At 45.7% G+C, this 26,706-nt stretch overlaps 1 protein-coding gene across 11 annotated transcripts in view; it reads left to right on the forward strand.

The window, feature by feature from the left end:
• The window catches only part of Tanc1 (tetratricopeptide repeat, ankyrin repeat and coiled-coil containing 1), a 234,757-nt gene that overhangs the window by 170,801 nt on the left and 37,250 nt on the right, over window positions 1–26,706 (forward strand). For 8 of the 11 annotated variants that reach the window (XM_076928786.1, XM_034494294.2, XM_076928789.1 and 5 more), the window contains 9 exons: window positions 1,061–1,324; window positions 6,661–6,783; window positions 7,486–7,767; window positions 8,960–9,111; window positions 11,449–11,680; window positions 13,254–13,420; window positions 14,925–15,532; window positions 21,502–21,610; window positions 22,547–22,669. In XM_076928786.1, the coding sequence (XP_076784901.1) occupies window positions 1,061–1,324; window positions 6,661–6,783; window positions 7,486–7,767; window positions 8,960–9,111; window positions 11,449–11,680; window positions 13,254–13,420; window positions 14,925–15,532; window positions 21,502–21,610; window positions 22,547–22,669 (2,060 nt within the window). Of the gene's footprint in view, window positions 1–120; window positions 265–1,060; window positions 1,325–6,660; window positions 6,784–7,485; window positions 7,768–8,959; window positions 9,112–11,448; window positions 11,681–13,253; window positions 13,421–14,924; window positions 15,533–21,501; window positions 21,611–22,546; window positions 22,670–26,706 lie in introns of those variants that run through there. The other 3 variants (XM_034494295.2, XM_034494296.2, XM_076928793.1) reach the window with 2 other exon arrangements.

The raw sequence follows: 26,706 nt of genomic DNA on the forward strand, positions 1-26,706 counted from the left end.
GTAAAGCTCTCCCCCCAGGCAGCTGAATCTGCGTGCACTCTGGCCGGCTCTCTCTTTGCCAGGATCCCGCTCAGAGGCCTGGGCTGCTGGGATCCAAGTGGAGCATTAGTGGGCATGGTTCCTATCCTCAAGGACACAAGGCAGCATTAGGTCAATAGTTGGGGCCGTACGAGTGGCCAGGTGACCTGTGGTTACAGGGTATCGAGTATTGCTCAGACAGTCTGGAAATTAGGAGCGTCTGTTTACCTATAGCTGCTGTGTAGGGTGAGTACTGGGCTTCAGTTTCCCATATTCCTCTGTGCTTTTACCTAGATAGATGTTTTTAGGTTGTTTTTTTTTTCCCCCTCTACTGTTCCCCTACCCCCATCCCCAGCTCTGGTTTGCTTTAGATAGAAGTTAAATTTTAATTCTAAAACCAGAGCAGACCTTCCCGTTCTGGTCCTTTCCCTGAACTGGTCCTACCAAGTTTTCCATCTGTTATGAAACTAGGCAAGTTGATCTCTCTGCACCTCGCTGAACCTGCCTTACAGTTGATAGTTTCAAGGATCAGATTCTCGGACTTTAAATTGCATCTTTGTTTCCGTATCCTGCATCTTTTCTGCTGTAGCTCTTGTGTTACCTGTGTCTCTCCCCAGCAAATATTTGGTGGGATTGGGTGTTTAAGGATTCAGAGGAATTTAATGAGATATGAGCAATTCATCTTGGTTAAAGGGAAGATTCATTATCTCCAAATCATATAGATTCACTGTTAAATCTCAGCTGTTTTGACAGCTTTTTCATTATCTTCCTATCAGTTTTTGTTCCCTTTCCTGTAGAGTGATTTAGCAGTTTATTTCCCCTGATAAGCAACATTCTTTTAATTTTACAAAAATACATTGTATGAAATATACTTTGATAAAAATCTGTGTAGACCAGAAAACTTTCCACTGGTGCTGGGGAGGGCTCTGTGTGTGTGTGTGTGTGTGTGTGTGTGTGTGTGTGTGTGTGTAACTCTCAGCAGTCCCAGCTGTGCCTAGACTCCTTCAAAGTATTTTCAAAGTATTTCGATCTCTCGTTTCAGCCACAATCACAAGTTCCTCAGAAAATGACGACCGGAGCGGCTCCAGTCTGGAATGGAACCGGGACGGAAGCCTACGGTTAGGGGTTCAGAAGGGAGTGCTTCATGACCGAAGGGCGGATAACTGTTCCCCAGTGGCAGAAGAAGAGACTACTGGGTCTGCAGAGAGCGTGCTGCCCAAGGCGGAATCCTCCGCTGGAGATGGTCCGGTCCCTTATTCTCAGAGCTCCAGCTCGCTAATAATGCCACGGCCCAACTCAGTCGCAGGTAAGGCCATGCCTCTCCCGAAGCCCTCAGATCCTGGGTTCCATTTCTTTACCCAGAAGATTAATCTAGACACAAGCCAGCTGTGTGATCTTTCCCATAGGCCTCAGTGTACTCAACGTAAGCACACATGGTCCCCTTTTACTCTGTACCACTGTAAATCTGTGATTCGTAATGTTGGCTCTTTGTAGGTGAGGTGGGGGGAGTTCAGTAAGTCTGCCCTTAGTGTTTCTTTTAAGCATGTGTGAATTATGACTTCTTACTGTATCTTGACATAACGGGCATTAATTGAAAGTGAAGTTGATCACCAGATCAAAGGATTTCTAATTCAACTTTAAATCTCTGTTTTGGATAGTTGAAGCCCATCGCAGCTGGGAGGTCATGCTTCTGTAAAATTTAGCTGTAATGGGAAAGTGTGTGCAGTCGTGGGAGCAAGAGCAAGCTGCTGCAGCTAGATACAGAGCCATGCGCGCGCGCGCGCGCGCACACACACACACACACACACACACACACACAAGCATGGGCCGAGAGTTGGGCGGGCCCATGGGCCACCTTCAAACAAGGATATGGAAGGAGTGCGGGTAGCCGCACTCTTGTGCATTTTGAAGGTCCTTCCTGTCCATGCTCCTGCTCCGGGGCTGCATTCTGAAGAGGTACTTGTTCAGGTCATTCTTTGTATCCAGCCTAGTGCTTAAAAATGGCCCCCTCGCTACTGTGCTGACTCTTTGTGCATCAAAAAGATCTTTCTGTAATTTATGCTGCTCCTTCAGTATGTGCTAGGTCATTCTGCCTGTTGTTGGGTGTTTTTTTTTTTTTTTTTTTTTTTTTTTTTTTTTTTTTTTTTTTTTTTTTTTTTTAATGCTGGAACTCTGAAGCAGCTGGCAAATAAATGGCCTTAATGGAAAAGTTGTGAGGTACAACTCTTAATTCACTTTCAAAGGAAGCAAAGTGGCCTTGTTCCAGAAGAGGGATTTGGCCTGTCTGCCAGGGAGAGGTAGTGGAGAGCATTATGTGTACAGACAGGTGATTTCTTCCCAAAGCTCCCCGCCCCCATCACTGACTTGGGAGCATAATATGTGGTACTCAAGATGTTTCAGGCTGTAGTTACCTAGTTACGATGACTGGGTCAGTCATTGTAGGGTAACCAATCTTTTTTAAAATTAGGAAACTTACTTTTTAGCATGTATTATTACTTTTTAGCATGTATTATTAGGAAACTTACTTTTTAGCAAGTATTCAGTTAGAGGTGGGCGGGGAAGTGTCCTGCTAGAAGCTCTTTGTATGTCTCCAGCTTTGCAAAGCCACAGAGGGCACGTGAGCTGATGTCTTCAGAAACTATTTGGATTAAAGAGCAGAGTGTCTGGTTTCTGCTGGGCTCACCTGTTATCACCTGCGTGTGCCCTTGAGCTAGATCTCCTTAGAACAGTGGGGTTTACCTCTGGGTTGGAGCAGACTCTGTGGCCTAATGACTTTGCTCTTGAAATATACTGTAAACCAGATGCAGACATAGGCAGTTGTCCCCTCTTGTGCTTCTGTTAACAAGTGAAGAGTCTGGTAGATTCTTCACTGACCACCTTCAGCCAAGGGGACGGCAACATGTTTCAAGACTGTAGAAAAGAGTCCTGTCCAGTTGTGTGAGCTGGACTCAGCATTGCTTAGCCAGCAGGTGTGAGCAGGCTGCAGACGGCGAATACTCGGCTTCAGTACTGAAATCAAATGTGATGGGCTGTGTAGTAAAATCTTGTGAATGTACTTGCTTGTTATCGTTCATGTCAATACAGAGCGCCACTTGGAAGACAAGCTGGCCTATGGATTAAAGAGTGACAGCTGATGCCAGGCCTCTGCGATAGCTGTCCACATGGGACCTGGACCTGTAGTGAAGGGACAAAGGTAGTCTCCAAGATCACCGGCCATTCCTGTTACGCAGTCTCCTGAAGAGGAATGTAGAGAACAAGGAGTTGTCATTTTTTTTTTTTTTTAAATCAAAGACTAAAACCAAGTTGGTTAGGATTAGAGATTGTGAAGGTGTTTTTCAGATTTGGATTAATTTGAAGTGTTGCCTATTATATCAAAAGGAATGACATGGACATTTTTTTTTCTTCACTAAAAATTAAGCCTCGAAGCATTTAAAATTGTATCTTGGCTAGTCTAGAAGTTGGTCAATATGTTTTACTATATTGAAAAAAACATGTGTGTGTGTATTGGTATTTTGCCTGCATGTAGTTCTGTGCACCATGTGTGTCTGCCTAGTGTCCATGGGAGCCATAAAGGGCTTTGAGATCCCTTGGAGCTGTAGTTATGGACAGTTGTAAGCTGCTGTGTGGGAGCTGGAAGTTGAACCTGGATCTTTGGAAGAGTAGCCACTGCTCTTTACCACGGAGCCATCTCTCCAGCTCATGGGATTTCTCTGTTTTTAACTACTTGTCTAATCTTTTAAAAACAATTTCTGAGTGAATCAGAGACCACAGAGACTCCAGAAAAGCAACAAACACAATAACCAATGGAGTTCCAGTTTTCTTGAAATACTAAATGGTGATTATCCAGAACTTACTGGCATGTCCCTTTGGTAGGTTAGCCCAAAAGTTAGGGCATCAGCACATGCCGCTGTTTACCTAGCTTAGGAGAAAACTCTCCATTAAGCACTTTCCTATGGGGCATTGAAATGAGTTCCTTGTGCAGACGTGTGCCTGCATGGGTGCCTGTGTACATGGCCTAGTCACAGATATGGTAGCAGTGGGTTTTCTACAGTATGAAATTATTGAACCTCTGATTTCTCTTGGCCCAGAATAGTATTAGCATTTTAGATGTTTGTTGTGTAGACGGACATGAGCCTGGCTCTTGTTACTAACACCTGAGAATCTGTAGAAGGGAGCAGAATGGCTTCATCACTTGGACGGAAGTGCTTGAGCGTGTGGCTCCTAAGCTCGTGGCTCCTGAGCTCGTGACTGAGCAGCTGAGGCCTCCCTCACTGTTCTTCATCTCAGATGTCCTGGTGGCTTCAAAAATGTCCTAAGAAGTAGAGCTCACTGCAGCTGGTGCTCCCTGCCATACCGAAGCTTTTAGCTCAGCTTAATCTTGTCTGTTTATCATTTGAAAAAGAGTCTTACCTTGTAGCTCCAGGCTAACAGTATTTCATGACCCCTTGCCTCAGCCGCCTGAGTGCTGGGATTCCCAAGTGTGCCCCATGCCAGCTCCAGCTCTTGGCTACAGTTGAAGTGTAGAATCAGCCATGTACAGTGCCATTGCTCAGGCTACCCTGCTGAGAACTCTGGTACAGACACTGGTGGCTGGAAATCTGAAAACAGAGACACTTGAAGTGTCCTCATCTCCTATGTCCGTGTCACACACATAAGGGCTCTCCCTAACCCCACCAGTGCTCTGATGTCAATGTCTTTTATAGTCGTGTGTGTGTGTGTGTGTGTGTGTGTGTGTGTGTGTAGTCTTTTCGGTTGTCAGAAAAGAACAAAGTGAATGTCATGCTCTAAGGGATCAGGGAAAGGGGAAACAAGCCTTTTGAAACTCTGTTCGTCTTTGTATTCCTTAGAACCAAAGCCCTGGCTCTGAAGTGAGCTATGGACTTTGGCTGTGGTGGTGCCTTCTGCTTGAACCCCAAAGGAGCTGGGAATCCAGGCCTCGGGCATGAACCTAGGATTGGATTTCAAGTTGTGTTTATGTAGGGAGCCTGGAGGGCTGGGGGTGGTCTTGTAGTTGCTGCAGAAAGTTTCTCTCTGTCTGTGATCTGTAGGGGAGCTTGAGTCTGCCATTGGATTAACCTGCCAATCTGAAAATCCTGCCTGAGGAAATTACTCCCCTCATCCTCTTGAGTATTTTCTTGAGGCAGGTCCAGGCTAAGCTCATATTGTCTGGGTATCCTATGCTTGCTTGAAGTCCCCATCCACCCGTCTCTATCACCTAAGCACTAGAGTCACAGGCCTACACTACATGCCAGCTTGGCTGACTCTTTCAAATGTGGAAGATGTACATAGTCTCTGACCATGAGCAGAACACTTACTTAAATCTGCACAGCATGTAATTCGGCAGTGGATATGCACCTGTAAGATGCAGAAAGAGCTGCTTGCTGCCTGAGAGGGACAGTTGGTAGAACACTTGCTTGGCTGTTTTTGGAGGCTATGCAAGAGGGTCAGGCCTGAGGCTCTCCTCAACCTTTGGTGCTTGTCGAATGAAAGAATGAGGAGTGTTGTGGATAACAAGAGGGTGAGCAGGAAGGTGAAGGAGGTGTGAAGGGTTCAGGATAGACGCTGTTGCTCCAGGGAGCTCAGTGCTGCTAACAGCCTGTGAGGGTTTTCAGAGTCTCATTGCCCGGTTTGACTCCTCTACCTTGCATCCTGGTCCTCCTAAGGACTTCAGAAGACTCAGCCTTTGGAATGTAACTTTTCCTAGAATTACTCTTTGTGCTTACCCATTAATGGCCCCAATGCTATTTAATAGATACCTATATGCTGTGAACCTTACTGTCTTGATCAGAAATAAACATGATAGTACATTTAAAATATATATGTAACATATATAATATGTTATATACTGTATGGCATGATATATTTTATTATAATTAATTAATGATAATCAATATAAGTTATTATATAGACATATATTTTGGGTTCTTTTTGGTTTCGTTTTGTTTTTGAGACAAGGTCTCAATATGTAGCCTTTCCTAGACTGAAACTCTCTATGTAGACCAGACTGACCTGGAATTCATGGTGATCCACCTGCCTCTGTCTTCCAAGTGCTAGGATTAAAGATGTGCACCATCATGCCTGACTTCATACATACACATAGATATTTTATACACACACACACACACACACACACACACTTGAAGAATAAGACAGTTTTTGTACTTTTATTGCCAAGAGCTAGTCTTTAATGTTCTAAGTGCTGTGGAATTTACATGCAGGATCTGCTTATTTAATTAGAAAGACTGGAGTTCCAAACAGCATGGAGCTGCCCAGAACTGCAGAGAATAACTTAATGGCATCCGTGTATTAGCAGTAGGTTCTGGTCTGTTGCAAGACACTGATTGTCAAAGGTTTTTTTTTTGTTTTGTTTTTTTCCATTAAAAAAATTATAGTGAAGTCAGTTTCTTTCCAGGAATAATGGTAAATCCTGGCAACCAGATCAACATAACATTAAGAATGAGTAGTCTTAATTGTTTCCATTTTTCAAGTTAACAGTCACGCCGGAAACATGAGCTGGCACAAATAATTCTCCCAAGGTAAATTTTGTTGAATGTGGAGCTGGGGTGCTTAGTAATTTAGTAATTTATAACTTACAGTAGTTTTAGGTGTGGCCTTACACTCAGTGTTGCTTTCATATTGCAGCAACAAGTTCTACCAAATTGGAAGACTTGAGTTATTTAGATGGGCAGAGAAATGCTCCCCTCCGGACATCAATTAGATTGCCCTGGCACAATACGGCTGGAGGTAGGGCACCGGAAGTTAAAGGTACTTATTCTGGCATCCCATGTTGCATTGATGAGCTTGTCCGCTGAACACTGAAAGTCCTGTAAGCAGCTTCGAACTGTGCTCAAGTGTGATGTGAGGTGTGTTTGTGCTGTTCTTTAAAAATGATGGGCTCTGAAGGGTCTGCTGGGAGCCAGCTCTGAGGACTCGGGGCTTCCTGCTTAAAGCATGTAATGAAATTAAATTACTTCTGAAATGGAAAAATAATTCTGTGATAAAATAGTTGCCACTCACAGAGCATTTTTGTCTTGTTGTCAGTCTCTTAGACCATATCAGCTACATCCTGTAGCTGTGTGTCATGCATAGCTGTGTGGTCACATGCCCTACCTGTAGCCTGTGGTCAAGGCACCCTTGCATCCAGGTAGAGCTGTGCCCTCAAATCTGGGAATCTGTGTTTGGATTTTACCTGAGCAGGAGCAGAAGAAACTAGACTTCCCTGCGCTTTCAGATAAACCAGCCTGACATGATTGGGGCTTTTGCTTTGCTTTCTCTGTATGTTTGAAAGTAACTTGGAAGTGTGAAAGGACCAGGGAGTCATTGTAACAGGATACTTGGGAGAACAACAACAAAAAATGAATAAATTATTATAGACAGATTTATAGAACCAAGTTGGATATATGTTTCTTTTTATCCTAAGTGATACTACGTTCCCCTAACGTGTTTGTTTGTTTGTTTGTTTTGAAGCACGATTTGCTCCCTACAAACCACAGGAGATTTTGTTGAAGCCCTTGCTGTTTGAAGTGCCAAGCATCACGACTGACTCTGTGTTTGTGGGAAGAGATTGGCTCTTTCACCAGATAGAAGAAAACTTGAGGAACACAGAACTGGCAGAGAACAGAGGAGCCGTGGTCGTGGGAAATGTAGGATTTGGGAAGACAGCCATCATTTCCAAGCTGGTGGCACTGAGCTGTCATGGAAGCCGCATGAGACAGATTGCGTCCAGCAGCCCCAGTTTGTCACCCAAAAGTATGTGCATGGTTGATACTCACCTGGCTTATTATATTAAATTAAGATAGATAGAGGGAACTGCTGTTTGAATAAACAGGAATTAACAGTTTTCTGTAAGTTGTTCTAGCTATTGTATTGGATCCAAGTTCATAGGTTATGTGAACTGTCTGGATACTTCTAGTTATAGTAGTGGGATGGGACGTTTCATTTTGTGCTTTTTTTTTTTTGAGTGGAGGGGGAGAGAGAGGGGTCTCCCATCATTATGGGGTGTATTAGCTATGGTATGGGTTGATGGCAGCTTTCTTCTATCCTTCTGATGTGGAATCCTTGTCTCCCTCTTTCCACAAAGGGGGTTTGCATGCAAGGCTATGTTAATACAGAGTATTTTGATCAAGTGGCTAGGGGAAATTTGGATCTTAAAACCAAGTGCTCAGACTACTGGAAAAACAAGGCAGATAGAGTTTAATGCATTTTTCTTTCTTTTTTGGTGTGTTTGTGTGTGTGTGCGCGCGCGTGTGCGTGTGCGCGTGCATCTGTGTGCACATGCTCTTAGTTTACCTCCCTTTATACTATGCAGAATTCTTTTATATCCTGTTTACCATAGCCTTTTCTTTTCTGCTAGCTTTACCAAAAATAGAAAGACTAATCTAGATGGGAGACAGAATAGCTAGACATTTGAGTTCTCACTGTGAACAAGGACTTTTTTGAACCTGAGATCCTCTTGCCTCATCCCCTACCCCAAGTGCTGAGATCCAGGCGCACACCACCGGTGATGCCTGGCTTCCCTGACTCTGTCATGTGCAGTGAAATTAGTACAAAGAAGATATCTTGAAATATGAACAAGAGATTTTTTTTGTTTTGTTTCTTTTTTTTTTTTTTTTTTTGAGACAGGGTTTCTCTGTCCTGGCCATCCTAGAACCCACTCTGTAGAACAGGCTGGTCTCGAACTCAGACATTTGCATGCCTCTGCCGAATACTAGGATTAAAGGTGTTTGCCACCACTGCCCAGCATATTTTTTTTTAAAACCAGAAGAGAAGTTGTGACCTAGGAAGGCAGCTCTCCAGGGGAGGAGAGTTGGTAGGCTCATTCCAGACCTCATTTGAGTTATGCTAGCTCATTACTATTCAGATTTGTCTGGGACTAATTCAGAAGTGTATTCCACACTTGTTATACCACATGCTGATGTCCAATCTGTGGCTCTCTCTCCAGCCTCAGATCCCACCCAGGACCTTGCTGGTACTCCCTTACTTTCACCAAGTTCTTCCACAAGCGCTCTCAGTGTAGCCAGAACACCTGCTGGGCCCAGTACTGCTGACAGCCAGAGACCAAGAGAGGATGCGGTGAAAAACCTCGCTTCTAAGGTAACCTGCTCTCCATTCATAGGGTCTTCCAGATAGAGATTTACATGTGTGGCATTGAAAAAAAAAAAAGAGTTTGAAAAGGGATTTTAAAACAAAAACAAGTGCTTGGTGCTGAAGTGTAGTGTAGCTCTTGATAAAGTACGATTGAGCACTCCAAATAAAAGGCTCTAATGAGAATAAGTCCTAAGGACAACAGCAGAGGGTTTATGTCTATCTGAACCAAGCTCAGGGTTCCTTAAGGCAGCAGGAGAACTTGTGTGCTCACTGCACACCTGAGGGCACTAGCACATGCCCTTTCATTTGCTGTGTAAGCTGGAGATAAGAGAAGCTTTCAGATTGGCCCAGACCACTTCTGCCTGTACCCTGTTCCCTGGGTCCTGGGGTCCTGTGCATCCTCTGCACCCTCGGTCAGAGCTTTCTTGGGAGGTTGTAAAAAAACCTTGGCTGACGGTGTCTCTAAGTGCATCATAATCAAGGATCTTTTTGAATTCCTCCTCCACTGCTCTGTCCCACACTGGCTCATAGGCCACCTTTCTGTATGAAAGCAGTCGCATTTCTTGCCTTGATGACCTGTCACTCAGCCCAGCCCTCTCCCACTGTCACCTGCCCCCAGAAGGCAGCTACTTGTGGCACAGGGAGTCATCTGACTGATTCAGAGCAGTCCTCTGGTCTTGAAGGGGTGATCTGGGATGAAGGATGCTGGCCTCAAAGCTACCCTTGTAGGGTAGTTTTTCTGAACATTGTAATTGTGACCCACAGTAAGAGGCTTATCTTATAACGGCTGTCACAGAAGCAAAGGTGTGACTGAATTGTCTTTAGCCTATGTCCTATAGCGTGTCCTGTGATTTAAATGAACCTTATTCAGATTTTTAAAAACTACCTGTGGTTGCAGTTGGATTTCATGGCCTGCTTTGTGTTACCAAGATGCTATCGTCAAACATTGTACAGGACAATGCGCAATGTACTGGATAAATTATGGTGATTTGCGAGGTTTCTGCTCTTTTCAGTTTATGTAGAAGTTGAAGGGCAGTGAGCATTTCTCTAAGGTCTAATGGTAGATTTAATCAAAACTAGAAAATATGGTTCTAAATTACCCTAAGACAGACAGTGGGTCTCATCCTGTGACCCCCTTTAGCAAACCTCTATCTCCACACAGTAGCAGAGTTACAGTTATGAAGTAGCAATGAAAATAATTTTATGGGTGGGGTCAGCACAACACGAAGAACTGTATAAAAAGTACCACAGCATTAGGAAGGCTGAGAACCACTGCTCTAAGAAAAGCTGCATCACACTCTTGTCTCTTGCTAAGAGTCTGCCATCACCTTAGGACCCTGTGCAGATCTCGAACTGCATTGTCATGTTGACACAGTTTACCTTGCATCCGAGGCCTCCATGATGCATTGAAGCCAGTCGCTGCAGAAGCTGCAGAGTTGAGTTTGCTGGTGGAGACTTGAACCCCTCTAGAAGGCACAGAAGCCTCACAGCCTCACAGGAGTGTGTGCTGACCTTCACACCTCCCTCGCTTCTCACTCACTTTCTTGCTTTCATCCTCATTTGCAGAGTAGTAGAGCTTTTCTTCTTTCCTGTAAAGCACACCTCCTGTTCCCAAGAGCTCCGTCACTGGCACTGCTGGGGCAGAGATGGGAGAGGTATCTAACAGACAACCTGCTGCTGCTGCCAATCTGTCTAACAGAGGGAACCCCCTCAGCCTTGCAGCTTGTTGGCAGCTCTTCCCTTTCTCCCCTCGTGCCCCTGTAATAGGCACATATCTGGTAATTGCTTTGCTGTCCCTTTGAATGTCTCTATAACATCCCTTGAAGAAGTGTGGATGAAGGGAGGGGGTGAGAGCTTCTGTCAGAAGGATGCAGCAGCTGCAATTTTACAGCTTGGGTTCCTACCCGCCAACTTGATCCTATGCATTTTGGATAAGCAGAGGGTTCCCTCAGGGTGTTGCTGTTCTTGAGAACGAAAATTCGGGGCAGATGGCAGCACTGGGAACATGGCTTGCTTGGAAGTGCTCTAAGCCAGACTAGGCATTGGGTTTTATAAATGACTTTTACTAATCTACATTCAGTACAGAGTACGGTCGTCCTAAATTTTGTGTTAATCAAGATGGATTTATGCCTGCAACTAATAGTCTGCTGAGAACTTAGCAAATCACAACCAGTGAAGAACAGAATAAAAATATCAATTAAGCTAGTCAGTGACTCAGTCTTAGGGAATAGACACTCGGTCGGTGTCTTGTCTCAGGAAGAATCGGTTGTGTTCCTGTTTGAGTTCATGGAAGAGCTGTGGAGAGGGTGGGATGGTGCTGCTGATGTCTCTCCTTCTCCGTAGGTGGTGGCCTACCATTACTGCCAGGCTGACAACACGTACACGTGTCTGGTACCTGAGTTTGTGCACAGCATTGCAGCTTTGCTGTGCCGGTCCCACCAGCTGGCTGCCTACAGAGACCTTCTGATCAAGGAGCCCCAGCTGCAGAGCATGCTAAGCCTCCGCTCCTGTGTGCAGGATCCCGTGGCTGCTTTCAAGAGGGGCATCCTGGAGCCACTTACAAGCCTAAGAAACGGTACCTACCACAAGCCTTGGGGCTGCCTTCCCAGTAAAGGCCGATGGCCAAGTGGCCCTCTGAAGGGTGGTCAGCTTAGCCCTGGGGTGGCAGGCACAGGATGTGGATGACTCAATACACATTTGATCCACCACATCTGTCCTCCGGGGCATCGTTTCCAATGCAGTGTCTCTGGTGTGGATGAAATCAACAACCGAGCAGCTCTAAGGAAGCCTTGTAACTGTAGGGAAGAGTAGACGTACTGTCCACGAAGCCTTGACACTTGGTCTATGAAATGAGCCAGTGGTAGACATAACAGAGCCAAGAGAGCTCATTAACACCTACCATTCATGGATATGGATGTTACTGAGAGCAGGGCTTTAAGACTCTACCTTCTGAAGGATCTTCAATAAAGGGCAGTAACTTTTAGGAGTGGTAAGAGGTCAGAACGAAAACAGGAAACAGCTTGGACCTTCAGAGGCAGGAACCTGGGAAGATGAATCCACCAGAAGATTAATGCTAGTTGTGAGTAGTTTGTAAGCTTTGATACCCAGACTTCTCTGCTTCTCTGGGATCCTGCACTCTGCTTCCCTTCTCCTGGTAGAAAGTCTTCTGGCTGTAAGCTAAAAGGGTGGGCAGGGGGCTGCCCAAACTTACTTCCTTGTTTTCTCCATCACAGTTGTCCACATTTTGAGGTGGCACATTCTGGTCTCTCACATAGCAGTAATCCATGTAGGTAATACACACTGAAGAGTCTACACTCCAGGCTGCAAGGAAACCAGTGCATTGTTTCAACATCTTCTTCTCCCTCCCCTCCCCCAACCCCCAACTAGATGAGTTGAAATCTAAATCTAATACCATTTCCAGGAGTTTTCATTTAGTTTTCCCCCTTTTCCCCTTCCCAGGTAGGATTGTCAGTGACATCATTGATCCATAAGGTTTCCATCCCTTTACCTTGCTCCTTTTTGAGTTACCCATCTACGAAGCATCTTCTGCTAGAAGATACTGGAAAGAGGGCTTGAAATGGCTGTCGTGCTTGCTCTGTGCCCTGAGCAGAAAGCCGTTGCTAGTAAATAGGAAACTAGCTTTAGGCTGCTGTGTGAAGGACTCTGGGAGTCTGTGAAACAGCACGTTCACCACTGAGAGATTCCGACCACATGGTCCGTGGTGGTAGTGTGGGGAGCGCGGGGTCCTCCGATTTTGGAGTCAGGCAGCTGAGGGGTTCCAGCAAAGGGCCTGGTGTCTGTCTGGTTCCAGGTTTAAACAGTCTGCATGTCAGTGACTTTGGCTGCAGGTTACCCAGGTTTATGAAGAACTCACTGTATTATATATAAGATTGAGACCCTGCTAATGTCTGTAATGCAATATGTTTCTGAAAACTGTTTTGTAAGAATTGGTTTTCTTTTGGCTCGGTGCTCTGTTTTTCATTATAAATTTAATAGGAAATATGCTTCGTTGAAAACATGTCTTCTGCCATATGTAAACCTTTTTAGGTTTTGCTAACACTTTAAGCTGTGTGTTAAAATTCACTGGGTGGTGCCATGTTATAGAAACGTATAATTTCTTAATTTGGAAAAATTATTTCATCTTTTAGAGCAGAAAATTCCAGAAGAGGAATATATCATCTTGATAGATGGCTTGAATGAAGCTGAATTTCATAAGCCTGATTATGGGGATACGCTGTCTTCATTTATTGCCAAAATTATTCCTAAATTCCCCACCTGGCTGAAGTTGATCGTGACTGTGAGAGCAAATTTTCAGGTGACAAAATACCCCCTCCCCCTTTCCAAGTTCCCACATCCCAAGTGTACAGCGGCAAGTGCTCCTGGCCTAGTGTTAGAGCCCATTTGGCTACTGAATTGAAAACCATTATCAAGACTTTGAAAAAGTAGTCCAGAGAGTCCCATAGGCACAAGGAGTCTCACAGTGTCAGCTAAGCATCCTAGCAGTAGCGCGCTGTCCCCATCCCTCTGAAATGGCAGTGTGTAAGCCTGGCTTACTGTAGTGGAGTGTGTGCCAGTTGAGGTTTCTGGCCAAATGACCTACTGGATCTACAGGTTTGGGGGCCACTTGTTAATAGATATGAGTTGTTTTATTTCATGGAACTGGGTGGTCATGCTCATTTCTTTTTCCTATTCAGACTTGCCATTAAACCTACGTTTTACTGGCACCCTTACCTTTATGATCCTTTGGGTCATACACTTTCAGTCATGTTTCTCTCGTTAAGCAGCGTCATCTAGCAGCTGGGCTACAACTTGAACTGGTTTCTGCATTCCTGTGCTGACCAGTGCTAAGATCAGCTTCCATGCAAAATGGAAGCGGCTGTCCACTACCCTCTTCCTGCCATTACTACCTTAAAGATGGCATGCGCTTCAGAAATGTTAGTGAGAAGTTAAATTGTTTCTTGGGGTTAAGACCTTATCTTGGAAATAAAGGAGCATGAACATCGGTGACCTGTGCAATTCAGATTCAGCCGGCAGTTCACTTAGGGCTGGAGAGATGGCTTGGTGATGAAGAACATGGGCTGCTCTTTTGTAGAACTTGGGTTTGCTTCCTGGCCCCCATCTGGTGGCTCACCACCACCATAACTACCTCCCTGGCATCCAGCACCCTAGTCGTCGTGGGTACCAGGCATGCATTTGATACACAGACATGCAGACACAACAAAATAATTTTTTTTTTTTTTTAAAAAAAAAAAAGAATGCTTAAAATTCTTTTAAAATGAGAACATGCTGTACTGGAGCACGCAGTGATTTTTGCTGCCTGTTGTCCAAGGGCACAGGCGGAGCAGGAAGTCTCCAGTTTCCTGGTAGGGTTACACAGCTCCGGTACCTGATGCAGAGAGGGCACTTCTTATCTCAGTGTCTAGCTGTGCTCTTAGATGTGCAGTGATGGCTTGTGTTTACCCTTGTTCTAAGAAGCAGCTGCTCAGGGATTATGGGTATCAGGTCACCTGCAGGGTCTCGATACCCCTTTGTTGGTGTGGCCTGGTTGCCGCTGTCTCCTTGGGCCCCTCCCTCGGCTCACTTGGCTCAGAGTCCTCAGTGGGGACTTTGGGAAAGATCCTATCTCGCACCGGGATTTCTTTCACTTAAGCTTTTTATCTGTACCTCATCCTATTACGTGTTTTAATACAAAACAACGAGTCCCCGTAATCCACGAAAATCCTCCTTGAAAGGGAACAGAGCGAGCCTGGTTTAAAGGGAAAGGGGAAACTCTGTGGACTAACAGACTAACACTGCGAGATTTTGTTTCCCCTCCCCAGGAAATCATCAGCGCGCTGCCATTTGTCAAGCTTTCCTTAGACGACTTTCCAGACAACAAGGACATTCACAGTGACCTGCACGCGTATGTCCAACACAGGGTCCACAGCAGCCAGGACATCCTCAGCAACATCTCCCTGAATGGCAAGGCCGACGCTGCCCTCATCGGCAAAGTCAGCAGCCATCTGGTACTGCGGAGCCTTGGATCCTACCTGTACCTCAAGCTCACACTGGACCTCTTCCAGCGGGGCCACCTTGTCATCAAGAGTGCCAGCTACAAGGTGGTGCCCGTGTCTCTGTCCGAGCTTTATTTGCTGCAGTGCAACATGAAGTTCATGACCCAGTCTGCCTTTGACCGGGCCCTTCCCATTTTGAACGTGGCCCTCGCATCCCTCCACCCCATGACGGATGAGCAGATATTTCAGGCTATCAATGCCGGCCACATCCAAGGCGAGCAGGGCTGGGAGGACTTCCAGCAGAGGATGGAGGCCCTCTCTTGCTTCCTCATTAAGAGGAGAGACAAAACCCGCATGTTCTGCCACCCATCCTTCAGAGAGTGGCTGGTGTGGAGAGCGGATGGCGAAAGCACAGCCTTCCTGTGCGAGCCCAGGTACAGCAGACGCTTCCGTTGGCACCCACAGGGATTCGAGTACCAAGTACTATGCAGTTTGGTTGCTTATTTCCCATATGTGGTCAGGAGAGAGTGGAAATAATCCACACCTTTCTACAAAGCTTCCCTCCTTTGATTGCTGAAACAGCAGGACACTTCCAGTGTATTTGGGTAGAAGGGAAGCTGACCGGTGCCAGGGAGCTAGTTCCTCTGCTAATTTTTTTTCATTGATCTGCCTCCTACCACCAGCATGGCAGGGCCATACATGGGTAATATGTCTCTGCTTTAGGGAATAGCAAGCCAGGGGAAGGGTGGCGGTGGGAGGGTGTCTGTCTTGGATCCTTAACCCCCTGCCACTTCCTGACTGCCCTTGACCACATAGCACAAATGTGTGAGGATAGAGGGGATCCCTATAATCCAGTTAGCTGTCTCCTCACAGACAAGGCCCGGCAGGATGCAGTTCTTACAACTCAAACCACAGGAAGGTGGGGGGACGAGCTTGCCTGCTTGCCTGCCTCTTAGTGCAGAATAGGTGAGAGGTCAAGAAGCTCCAAGGGCCTTTGGCTGTGGCCATTCTCAAGCCCTCTTCCTGTCTAGCCTTCATCTTTGCTTTCTCTGGATCAGGATCGCCTCACACTATAGTGATGGGGCTGGTAAGCTGCTGGGTTGTCTCCTCAGAACTTTGGTGGGCACTGGGTCAGATAATTGGATCTAGAAATGAAGTGGCCAGTGAGTACCTGAGAGCCACATGGCCACCACCCTCCTGACCAGTAATGATGGGTATAGCTCAGTAATGTGGCTGTTTCCTTAAGGTGACACTGGACTCAGGGTTTATTATCTTTCAGACCTGGTTTAGCTCAGCAGGTTGGCGACTCAAAGCAGATCACCAGAGGCATCAAAGGGTGAGCCGTGACACTGCTCACCAGATTACACGGAGAGATCATTTTTGAGGAAGGTCAGCTGCAGTTTGGGCTTGCAGGGACAAAGACCATCTAGAGACTCACAGTGTAGGCGGCTGGTGGTAGAACAGGAAGGACTGTAGTCATCGTTGACCACTGCTGCTTTTGACCAATGGTGGCAATCTGAGTGTGGTGGCTGCTCCAGGAACAGTAACAACAGACACACAGTAGTCACCAGGACCTGAGGATAGCGTCTCGTGAATGTACCCATTTCATAGGCTGCCCCTGCGCTGACTTCTCTTTCCTCAGCCCTACTTGTCTGCTCTGCTTTTGTTTCCAACTTTCGAGGTCTTCTCCAGGGCAGTCCTTGTTCATTCTAACGCCGTCAAGATTTCCCTGTTTTCCTTCTACTGTATAGCTTAGTCTTACATTTTTAAGTCTTCATTTTTGAGGCAGTTTTTTTTTTTTTTTTTTTTTTTTAAGTGGTGAAAGTTGTATTTAGTTTTATACTCTTTTTTTTTTTTTTTTTAAGATTTATTTACTTAATGTGTAGAGTGCTCAATCTGCCCAGAAGAGGGCATCAGATCCCATTACAGATGGTGGTGAGCCACCATGTGGTTGCTGGGAATTGAACTCAGGACCTCTGGAAGAGCAGTCAGTGCCCTTAACCACTGAGCCATCTCCCCAGCGCCAGTTTTAAGCTCTTCTACTTAATTGCGAGTTCTTTCTTCATTGTATGTTAGTATCACTTTTGTTGATGAGCAGTTGGCCGTAAGAATGTGAGCTTACCGTTGTGTTCACCCGTCTGTGGGCTTTTACGCTTCTACCGTGCTGCTTTGATAACTAGAGCTTTGTGTTAAGTTCGGAAGTTGAGTACATTCGTGCCCTTTGCTTTGTTCTTTTCCTTCACCTAGTTTCTGTCTTTCATTTTGCAAGGGTGCCTCAAAGATTGTGGCAAACATTTCTAAAAGGGGATATACAGGTCAGGTAGATTAAAGTGCACACCTGTAATCCCAGCACTCGGGAGGCAGACACAGTTGAATCTCTGTTAGTTTGAGGCCAGCCTGGTCTACAGAGAGGGCTCCAGGACAGCCAGGACTACACAGAGAAACCCTGTCTAGAAAAACAAGAACAAAATAAACAAACTAAAAAGGAGATATGCAGTTTTAAATCTCAGTGTGATGCTAGAACCCCCTGACCACCATAGCCTGGGTTTCTCACCTCCTTAGCCTTTCCCAAGAACTCATAATCTAGAACAGTCTCCACTATTTTCTCCATGCAGTTAACGTGAGGAAGAAAAGGATATAGGACACTAATAGGAAGAACAAGCTACAACAGACAGGGAGAGCCATCAGAGGCAGCACAGGATGTGTTCTGGCAACAGTAGATCTAGTTTGACTGGAGCTCTGTCATGACGTGGAAGACTGGGAAGAGCCAACATAAGAATGCGTTAGAGAAGACCTCTTAGCTGTTTTCTCTGGGGAGCTCTTGAAGGTTCTGGGGAGTAGAGGGCCTGTGGGCCAGAGTGGGAGGATACAGGGCTTATCGTCTGCCATGCCGGCATATGGCAGAAAGTGGTAGAAAGGTAGGAGTTGTGGATCAGGTCTTTTCAAGTCAGAGCTGGCTTTTGAGCAGTTTGAGCCTGTTGAGAACCTCTCTCCAGGGGCAGGGTTGGAGAAGTCGGTAGACTTGAATATCAGTGACAGAAGTGTGGTGTGACTTGGTGAGGGAGCTTGGCATGGGGAGCTTGGCACTTTGGGATGTGGAGGAGGATTTCAGGGAAGGGGGTTGGAGATACTGAGAGAGGTTGAGGGCAATGAGGGTTTGGAGGGGGCTATTAGAAATTAGCCCAGCATCCTCAGGAGACCCCTTCCTTCTGGGTTGGAAGGAGGCACAGAGAGGAGAAGGGACATTGTGGTTTGCGTTCAGTGATGCAGGAAACTGGGGTCTTGTAGGGAACGTCACTGAGACTGTATTCCATAAGGAGAGAGAACTGGAAATTCAAAGGAAGGGAAGTTGGACTGTTTCAGGCTGGAGCTGCCTCCTGTTTCTGTCGCCACATCTCCTCTTTGCAGGCTTTTACTAGCTGAATTTCAATATGGTGGTATGTGTCCCCTCCAGTTGCTGAGAGCTCCTGAAAGGGGGGTGGGGTGCCCAGTGTTGTTCTCCCACAAGCCCAAGCTCTTGAGTCTGAAAGACTGCCCACTCTTGGTTAGTAGCCATTTGATCTTGGACAAATAATCTAACTTGTTGAGGCCCTGTCCTCATGTAAGCAGCCAGGGCATGCTAACACTCACAAGGTCATGTGGGTGAAGGAAATAGCTTAGTTTGGTTTCTGGATCTGAAGTGGAGCGTGTGGGGCATGAGCAGACTGGAGAGGACCAGTCGTCAGAGAGTAGTGTGGGGGCTGCACAGAAACAGCAACAAGACTTGAGACAGGTGGGAAGCCGTGTGCTTCCCTGAGAGCCCTGGAAACCCTTGGGCTGGCCACTGGAGTCTGTTGTCGTCCACAGTGGGGCCATCTGTAGCTGCGGAATTAATTATACAGAGTAATAGTTTCATTGTACGCTTTCATATATGTATTTAATGTATCTCGATCATATGCAGTCCCTCCCACTACCCTATTTTTCCCTCTCATTAACACCCCCCCAAGAGGCCTTCTCCCCGTTTCATGCTGGTTTCTTCTAGATATGACAGAAGCCTGATACACTTGTCCTTCTGAGACAGGCTTACTTAACATGATGAACTCCAGTTCCAGCCTCTTTCCTGTAAATAACATGAGTTTATTCTTCTTTGTGACTGGACAGTACTTTACTATACATATTATGTACCATGCTTCTTCATTCATAAGCTAACTAGTACCTCATGAAGACTGATTTATTCTATAACTTAGCTATTGTGAAGGGTGTGGTGGTAACATGGTTGGAAGGTATCTCTGTTGTATGTTGACTTTGATTCTTGAAGGTGTATACACAAGAATTCATTTTTGGAGGAACTCCCATACTGCTTTGTATGGTGGCTCGTACAGCCTACATTGTACAACCTCAAAAATATGTAAGGGTTCCCCTCTTGACTGGCATTTATTCTATTATTATTGTTGTTGTTGTTTTGGTTTCATGTATCCTAGGTCATCAGGCTTTAAACACATTAAATATCAAGAATACCTTGATATCAGATCCTCCTTAACCATCTAAGTCCCAGGATCACGGATGTGTGCCCCTCTATCTCTTCCGCCACGGTGGAGATTGAACCCAGGAGTTTTCATGCATGCTAGGCAAGCGTTATACCAAGCAAGCCTTAGCAGCAGCAGCCTCGCTTCCTTGATGATAAACATCTGACATGAGATAGTTTCTCAGTACCTTTTTATTTGAATTTCCCTAGTGGCTAAAAATGAACATTTTTTTTTTTTTAATATTACTGGCCATTTATACTGCTCAGTTCATCTGAACATTTGATGATTAGATTTCTTGTTCTTTTGTGTGAATGTTTTTGAGTTCTTGATATGTTCTGGATATTAATTCTCTCTCGGCTGAGTACCTGGCAAGGATCCCTTGTTGTAGGCTGTCTTCTCACACAGGGATGCTTTCCTTTGCTGCACTGACATTACTCTCACGGTCCTGTCTGTCTGCTCTTTGCTGCTTGCTGCAGTTTGCAGAGACATTGGACTCTGATTCAGAAAGTCATTGCCTATGTAGGTGTCTTAGTGTTTTTCTTAGAAGTTTCGAATTTTCAGATCTTACATTGGTTTCTAATCATTTGGATTAAATTTTGCACAGGAATATATATATATATATATATTTCCATTTTTTTCTAAAACAAAACAAACCCATGTGGATGTTTTCCAACATCCTTTGTTAAAGAATCTGCCTTTTCTTGAGCACATGTTTTTGGCAAATCAGGTGGCTGAAGTCACAGTGTTTATTCCTAGGGACTCTGGTCTGGTCCCGTGGTCTATGTGTCTGGTTTTATTCCGATGTCATCCTGACTTTTGTTACTATGACTCTTTAGTATATATTAAAGCTAAATATTGTGCCTCCAGTATTGCGCTTTTTACTTGGGATTGTATTTGGATTTTCCACATTTCTGTATTGTCATATGAATCTTTAAGATTACCTTTTCTAGTTGTGTCAAGAATGTCATTGGTATTTTATAGGGAATCTTGCATTGATTATATAGATCACTTTCAATAATATGGCCGTTTAAATAACGTTATACTGCCAGTCTTTAGATGTAGGACATTCCATTTTCTAGTATCTTCAGTCTCTTTCTTCAGTGGCTTTTAATTTTCATTGCAGAGGGCTCTCACCTCCTTACCATGAATGGAATTGTTTTTCCTGGTTTCTCTCTTAGCAGGTTTGCTACTAGTATATAGAAACCTACTGATTTTTGTAGCCTGGTACAAACTAGCTGGGGGATGCCTTTAACCCCAGTCAGTACTTAGGAGGCACCAGCAGGCTGTTCTGTGTGAGTTTGAAATACGTGGCTTCCATCTTGTTTTCTAGCCTCTACCCCTTGGGAGCTGTTGCTCTTCAGAGCCTGCCTTTTCTTACCTTCCCCCCATAAGGCCAGGCCTGTCTTCTGCAGGTTATGCTCCACTGGGGATGATGGGGTGTGAGGTTGGAGTGGGGGAGGCCTGAGGTCAGAGGATTGTGTCCCATCCTTCCCTATGTTCATCAAGTAAGTTCTTCCTGGTGTTTCTGCTTAGAATTGGGCACCTTGCTAGCCATCCTGGTTATAGCTGTGACATAATGCCATGCAGTTTGCATTTTTGTGATGGGCTTGAACAAAAAATCCAGGTGGTGAGAGAGTGAACGTGATGAGCAGACAGTGATGTTTCTGAGAAGTCAGGCATCACGGGTCACCTACAGAGATAGGGAACCCCAGAAAAGGCCCTGCAAATGACTGCAGAATAATCATGGTTTGCCCTCTTTATAAAGCGTTAGCAGCCTGAATGTTCTCTGAACTCATGCTGCCTCCCACAGAGGGGCACAGTGAGATGTCTTCATGTGAGGGCCTGTGGTGTGGAAGGATGGAATCTTTTGTCATGAGCCTTTGTATTTCTTGTCCTAGGAACGGACACGCTCTACTGGCGTTCATGTTCTCTCGACAGGAAAGCAAGCTGAACCGCCAGCAGACCATGGAGCTTGGCCACCACATCCTGAAGGCACACATTTTCAAGGTGAGGTGTGGGGAGATTTGTGGTTTAAAGATTTTAGACAGTCTATGAGCCCTGCATCCATTTCCTATTGCGCATTACAAATCAAAGAACCAGAGCTCAGTCCACTTGAGATATCCTTACATATCAAACAAGATATCCTCCTTGTTTCTCAAAGTGACGTTTGATATGTACCCTTTACCCCTAGATTTCCTGACTAGAGCAATGGTTCTCAGCCTTCCTAATGCTGTGACCCTTTAATACAGTTTGTCATGGAGTGGTGACCCCCAACCATAAAGTGATTTTGTTGCTACTTCATAACTGTCATTTTGCTACTGTTACAAATCGTAATGTAAATATCTGTATTTTCTGATGGTCTTGGGCAACCTCACAAAGGGCTGCAACCCACGGGTTGAGAACTGCTGGTCTAGAGCCTTTATTGGGCTTGAGGAACATTTGTTTGTTTGTTTGTTTGTTTGTTTTCTTGGTTTTTTTTCCACTTGCAAATTACTAAGACTACAGTGGTGAAAATATTCTACATCAGCAGACATGGTTCTGAGCTTGTGTCTTCTTTTGGAATGCCACCAACCTTTACTAACCACTGCCTAGACCCCTTCATTCATTAGGACTTACAGATGGTGATTCTCTCTAACTTTATCATTTATTATTATTTTTTTAATTTCCTTCTGCAAAAGGAAGCTTTCTCCTTATATATATGTTTCTTCCCTCTCTCTCCCCCTCCTCTCCCCTCCCTCCCCCTCCCTCCTCCTCTCTCCCTGTGGGTATATAGTTGGCAGGGCCTGTGATCTCCTGACCTTCCATTACGGCTCACCAACTGAGGTGCCCTTTTGTATAGTCGCTCTCTGTACAGTGTATCTCTGCAGAGTGCTGGACAGACTCACTGTCGGACCGATGCTCAGCTGGGATGCCACACTCACAGGCATCTTTGGTTGTTTTTAGGGCCTCAGTAAGAAGACTGGAGTCTCCTCAAGCCATCTGCAGGCCCTGTGGATCGGTTATAGCACAGAGGGGCTGTCTGCTGCCCTGGCCTCCCTCAGGAATCTCTATACTCCCAATGTGAAGGTGAGCAGCCCTCTGCACAGGGACCTGGTCTATTCCTCCTCTGCCAGCCTGCCAGCCCAGGCTCCTGACTTCCCCTCCATATCACACACTTCCCCCTAGAGGTCTGGCTTTGCTGCTGCAGGGAGACCTGGGTAGATGGGGCCTTTGTGTGAGCCCAGATAGGGTTTATATAGAGATAGGGTTTATAAGGGGAAGCCTGACTCAGTTGTCAGGCATCTGACATTCACTTCACCTCAGGAAAGGGGCTGCATGCACTAGAGATGGAGACAAGGGAGCAGTCCTGGATCCTGGCATGCCTGCTGTTGAGCATGGCACTCTCAACACTTCCCTCAGCTATGGCTCTAGAGTGTGGACTTGTGGAGCCTTCCCTATTGCTTAGAGGTGCTCTGCCTTCTTTTTGTCCTTGTTGAGTTTGAAAAGTGAGGTTATCACATGCCCAAGGAGTGTGGGTACCAGGGAGGACCTAGCAGTGGGTGTCTCTGGAGGATGAACCCTGCTGGCCAGTGTCGGATCTTGGTATGGAGTAAGAGAGTCTATTGCCTCTGGTGAATACAGATAGGGTTTATAAGGTTAGAAACGCTACCTGTGTCCCAGTGGCCTCCCTTCTCTGCTGTGGGGCTTAGCTTTGCTCTTATCTGGGTACTCTCACACTGCAGTAGAGCTGTGCTCCTTGGGACTCCGCACACGGTCTCTCCCTGTAGGTGACTAGCCTTCAATGCTTCTTTCCTGACTAAGCCTTGCCTGCAGGTTTTCTTAAGTAGACGGGCCAGAAACCATTTCTGTACTGCAAGAGCTATTCACACTGTTGCCCCTTGTCCCAGGTAACCCTTGCATTCCAGATGGAGCTTTTCCCAAAGTGCGATGACTCTAAATTTAGACGTCACAAAAAGGTAGCTGCGTTGTGAAATTTTTTCCATGTGGATTTTAGAAGAAATCAAGTTGAGGTTACTATAACATTGGTTATCTTTCTCACTATAGCAGTATAGCTTCTGGCTTATCTATAGAATTAATAAATTATAAAAACAGAAGGAATAAGCTGGCAGTGTCTGTCCTCCATACTTTAATGAATTCATGGGCGCAGAAGTTAACTTACACGGGCTGTAAGTGTGGAGAAGGGAGGATGGGAAGTAGCACTCTCTCTCTTGAACATGGGTTTTCAAGATTGTGGACTAAAAGGCTTTCCTCTCTAGGCTGTCTGCTTTCTTTGGAATGCACTTTTGTTTTTACTTCGCTTTATAAAATTCCAGTGTTACCTACCTCTACCATCCCGAGATTTACACAGCTTGGCTCTGGAGTCTCGAGTCCCTTCATTATCTTCCTGTTTTGTCTTTGTAAGTCTTTGATGAGGGAAAAAACGGTTTTCACAGAATATTGAACAAATTACAGTCATTTAAAATTATGCATGCAATTAAGGAACTGTTTTTAGAGAGTATTAACTGTTGTCATACAGGAATGAATGTCATTTTGAAAATAATTGCAGTTTGCCACTTCGGCAAATTAAAATGACTTGCTCTGAAAATGAGGGCTCGGTAATTTCAGAAGCCTGCTGATGATGGCCAGCCCTGTGGCCTCCGTGACTGGGCCAGGGTCATGCCAGCCTGTGCCTGCATGGCCCACTGGCATCTTTGCCACTCCAGCCTCTAGGCTCCTGCCCAGCTGGTTGTTTCTTCAAGTGTTGTCATATGGCTGGTGCCAGCCCCTGCCCGTAGATTTGGGAGCATTTGGTTGGCTTCTGGTGTTTTGCTCAGCTGAAAGGAGAGGAGGCCAGGTATGAGGCATCGACATGGCCTGACTTTGCTTGGCTGGGCTCAGGGAGATTGTACTTCACAATCAAAAAGAACTCACTTTTCAATGTCCCCGCTTCTGTAAGCCTCCAATGTGCTGGTCCCCAGCTTGAGCTGGCTGGCACTTCTCCAGGTCCTCAATGTGGGGGCCGCTCCACTACCCTTCTGTGTCTCCAGTGCTAGGTGGCCTTGCTAAAGAGAGCTTCTGTGGTGAAGACTGTGAAGTCTCCTGCAGATGGGCAGGAGTGTATAGGATGAATCATTGTGTCCCTGCTGCTCCAGGGACAGTAGTTAGCTTTGTGTCCTGAGCTATCTTTGCCCTACCCACTCAGAGCCTCTGAGTCTTCACCTCTAAAATAGAGACAACAAAAGACACCATCTCCCAGTGATCAGAAAGCTGGCAGCAAAAGCTCTTGGGAAAGTGCCTGGCATGTCTTATGTGCCCAGGTGAGTTGTTTTTATTGCTGCTCCTCTTGGCTCTGGAAACTGTGACTACACTAGGCTGAAGGCACCTGGGAACGTTGAGAAGGTAGCTGTAACTCATGTAAGGGCCTTCAGCCTGCCTCTCTGTGCTGTGGATAGAATAGGGTGCACACAAGACAATGTAGGTGGGAGATAGGTCTCCAGGGACCTCACTCTGAAGACTCCACAAAAGGGTGGTGGCAACAGTAGTTACTAATATTTAACTTTTTTGAAATCCTGGGTGTGGTGCTAAGTCAGTCTCTGTCTTTCTATTTCCTTTACCCTCCCTTTCTCCTTCCTTCCTTTCCCCTGACTTGGTAGGGAATGGAGTGTTGTTTTGACATTCATTTTTAATCTTTTCAGTCTCCTAGGCAATGGTGCATTTGTTCCTATTTTTCTTTGTTGGGGAGCTGAGGTTTTGGGGGCACAGAGGATGGCAAGAGACCTGATTATAAGCTTGCCCTAGTGTGTCTGCAGGCCCATTTGTTACCTGGTATCTTTACAGCCCTGTCTGCCAAGCCCATTCTCATGGGAAGCTGGGTTGCCAGATCCCCAGGCCCTGGAAAGTCTGATTCTCCGGGCTGGGACCCAGGCACCTGGAATTTTGAGCTCTGGGTGACATCAAGTGTGCCCATAGTTAAGAACAGTGAGCAAAGGAAGATCTATACATTGGCAGGGTTTTAAGTGGTGAGAATACAGCAAAGTAGCAGCAAAAGAAACTCATGTTTCACCAAAGCAGACTAAGTGTAAATAGGTGAGAAAGCCTCCGTCCTGAGCACACTCTCCAAGAGTCTCATTAGATACACACCATAGGGCCAAATGCACATCTCCAGTATAGGACTGAATGCACTCCTCCAGTATAGGGCCAAATGCACTCCCCCAGTATAGGGCCAAATGCACTCCCCCAGTATAGGGCTGAATGCACTCACTCCTCCAGTACAGGGCTGCATGTACTCCTCCACCAAGGTTTCCAAACAGATCATGCTGAGCAGAGTGGGGAGATGCTGCTCACTTCCTAGAGGGACCAGAAACACTAAAAAAACTGAAGACGGTTTTAAGAGCCACTTATTTAGACCATTTACCCTATCCCCCGCCCCTTAGGTTCTTGTATATCAGGAAAGGATGGGCTAATGGGGAGGGAACATGTAGCTGGCCAGCAAAATCATCACACATTATCCCTGCCTGTCCTGTGGTGGTTCTTAGGAGTCTCTATGTGTGTCTGTACATCTTGTTTCAACTGATTTCTGAGGCCTTTATAAAACTCCCAAGTATTTCCTCAGCATAATGCTATTTGTTTTTTTCCATACTGATCATAGTTATTCAAAAGGGATTTCTTTTTTAAATCCTTGTTTTTATTCAAACTTGAAATGCCTCTGTGATTGTACTTGAGTCAAGTGGTGTTCTAGGGAGCGGTGAACCTGTTTTACTGTGTTGTAGGAATCAGTCAGCTTGTTTGCTAGATTCTCACATTTCTGAGTGCCTTTTTCTCTGTGTTCTACACACACACACACACACACACACATACCTCTAAGTGCTCACTAACAGTGGAAGAGACTGGGTTGTTGTTGACCTGGCCATACAATGACGATGGTTCTTCTAATGATGTAAATAGCCAGGCTGATGTTCAGGTGGCCAGGTGATTTGGCAGGGTGTCCTCATTACAGTGTGTGACTTACCATTCCTTGTGGATAAGTATTGGCCCCAGTCCTGGCAGGTCAGTCAACAGGGTCTAGCAAGAGAGAGAGTGGGAATGGAGACAAGACAGAAGGACTGATCAAGTCCCATTTATTG

Source organism: Arvicanthis niloticus, chromosome 2, assembly GCF_011762505.2.
Source record: "Arvicanthis niloticus isolate mArvNil1 chromosome 2, mArvNil1.pat.X, whole genome shotgun sequence".
Lineage (NCBI taxonomy): Eukaryota > Metazoa > Chordata > Mammalia > Rodentia > Muridae > Arvicanthis > Arvicanthis niloticus.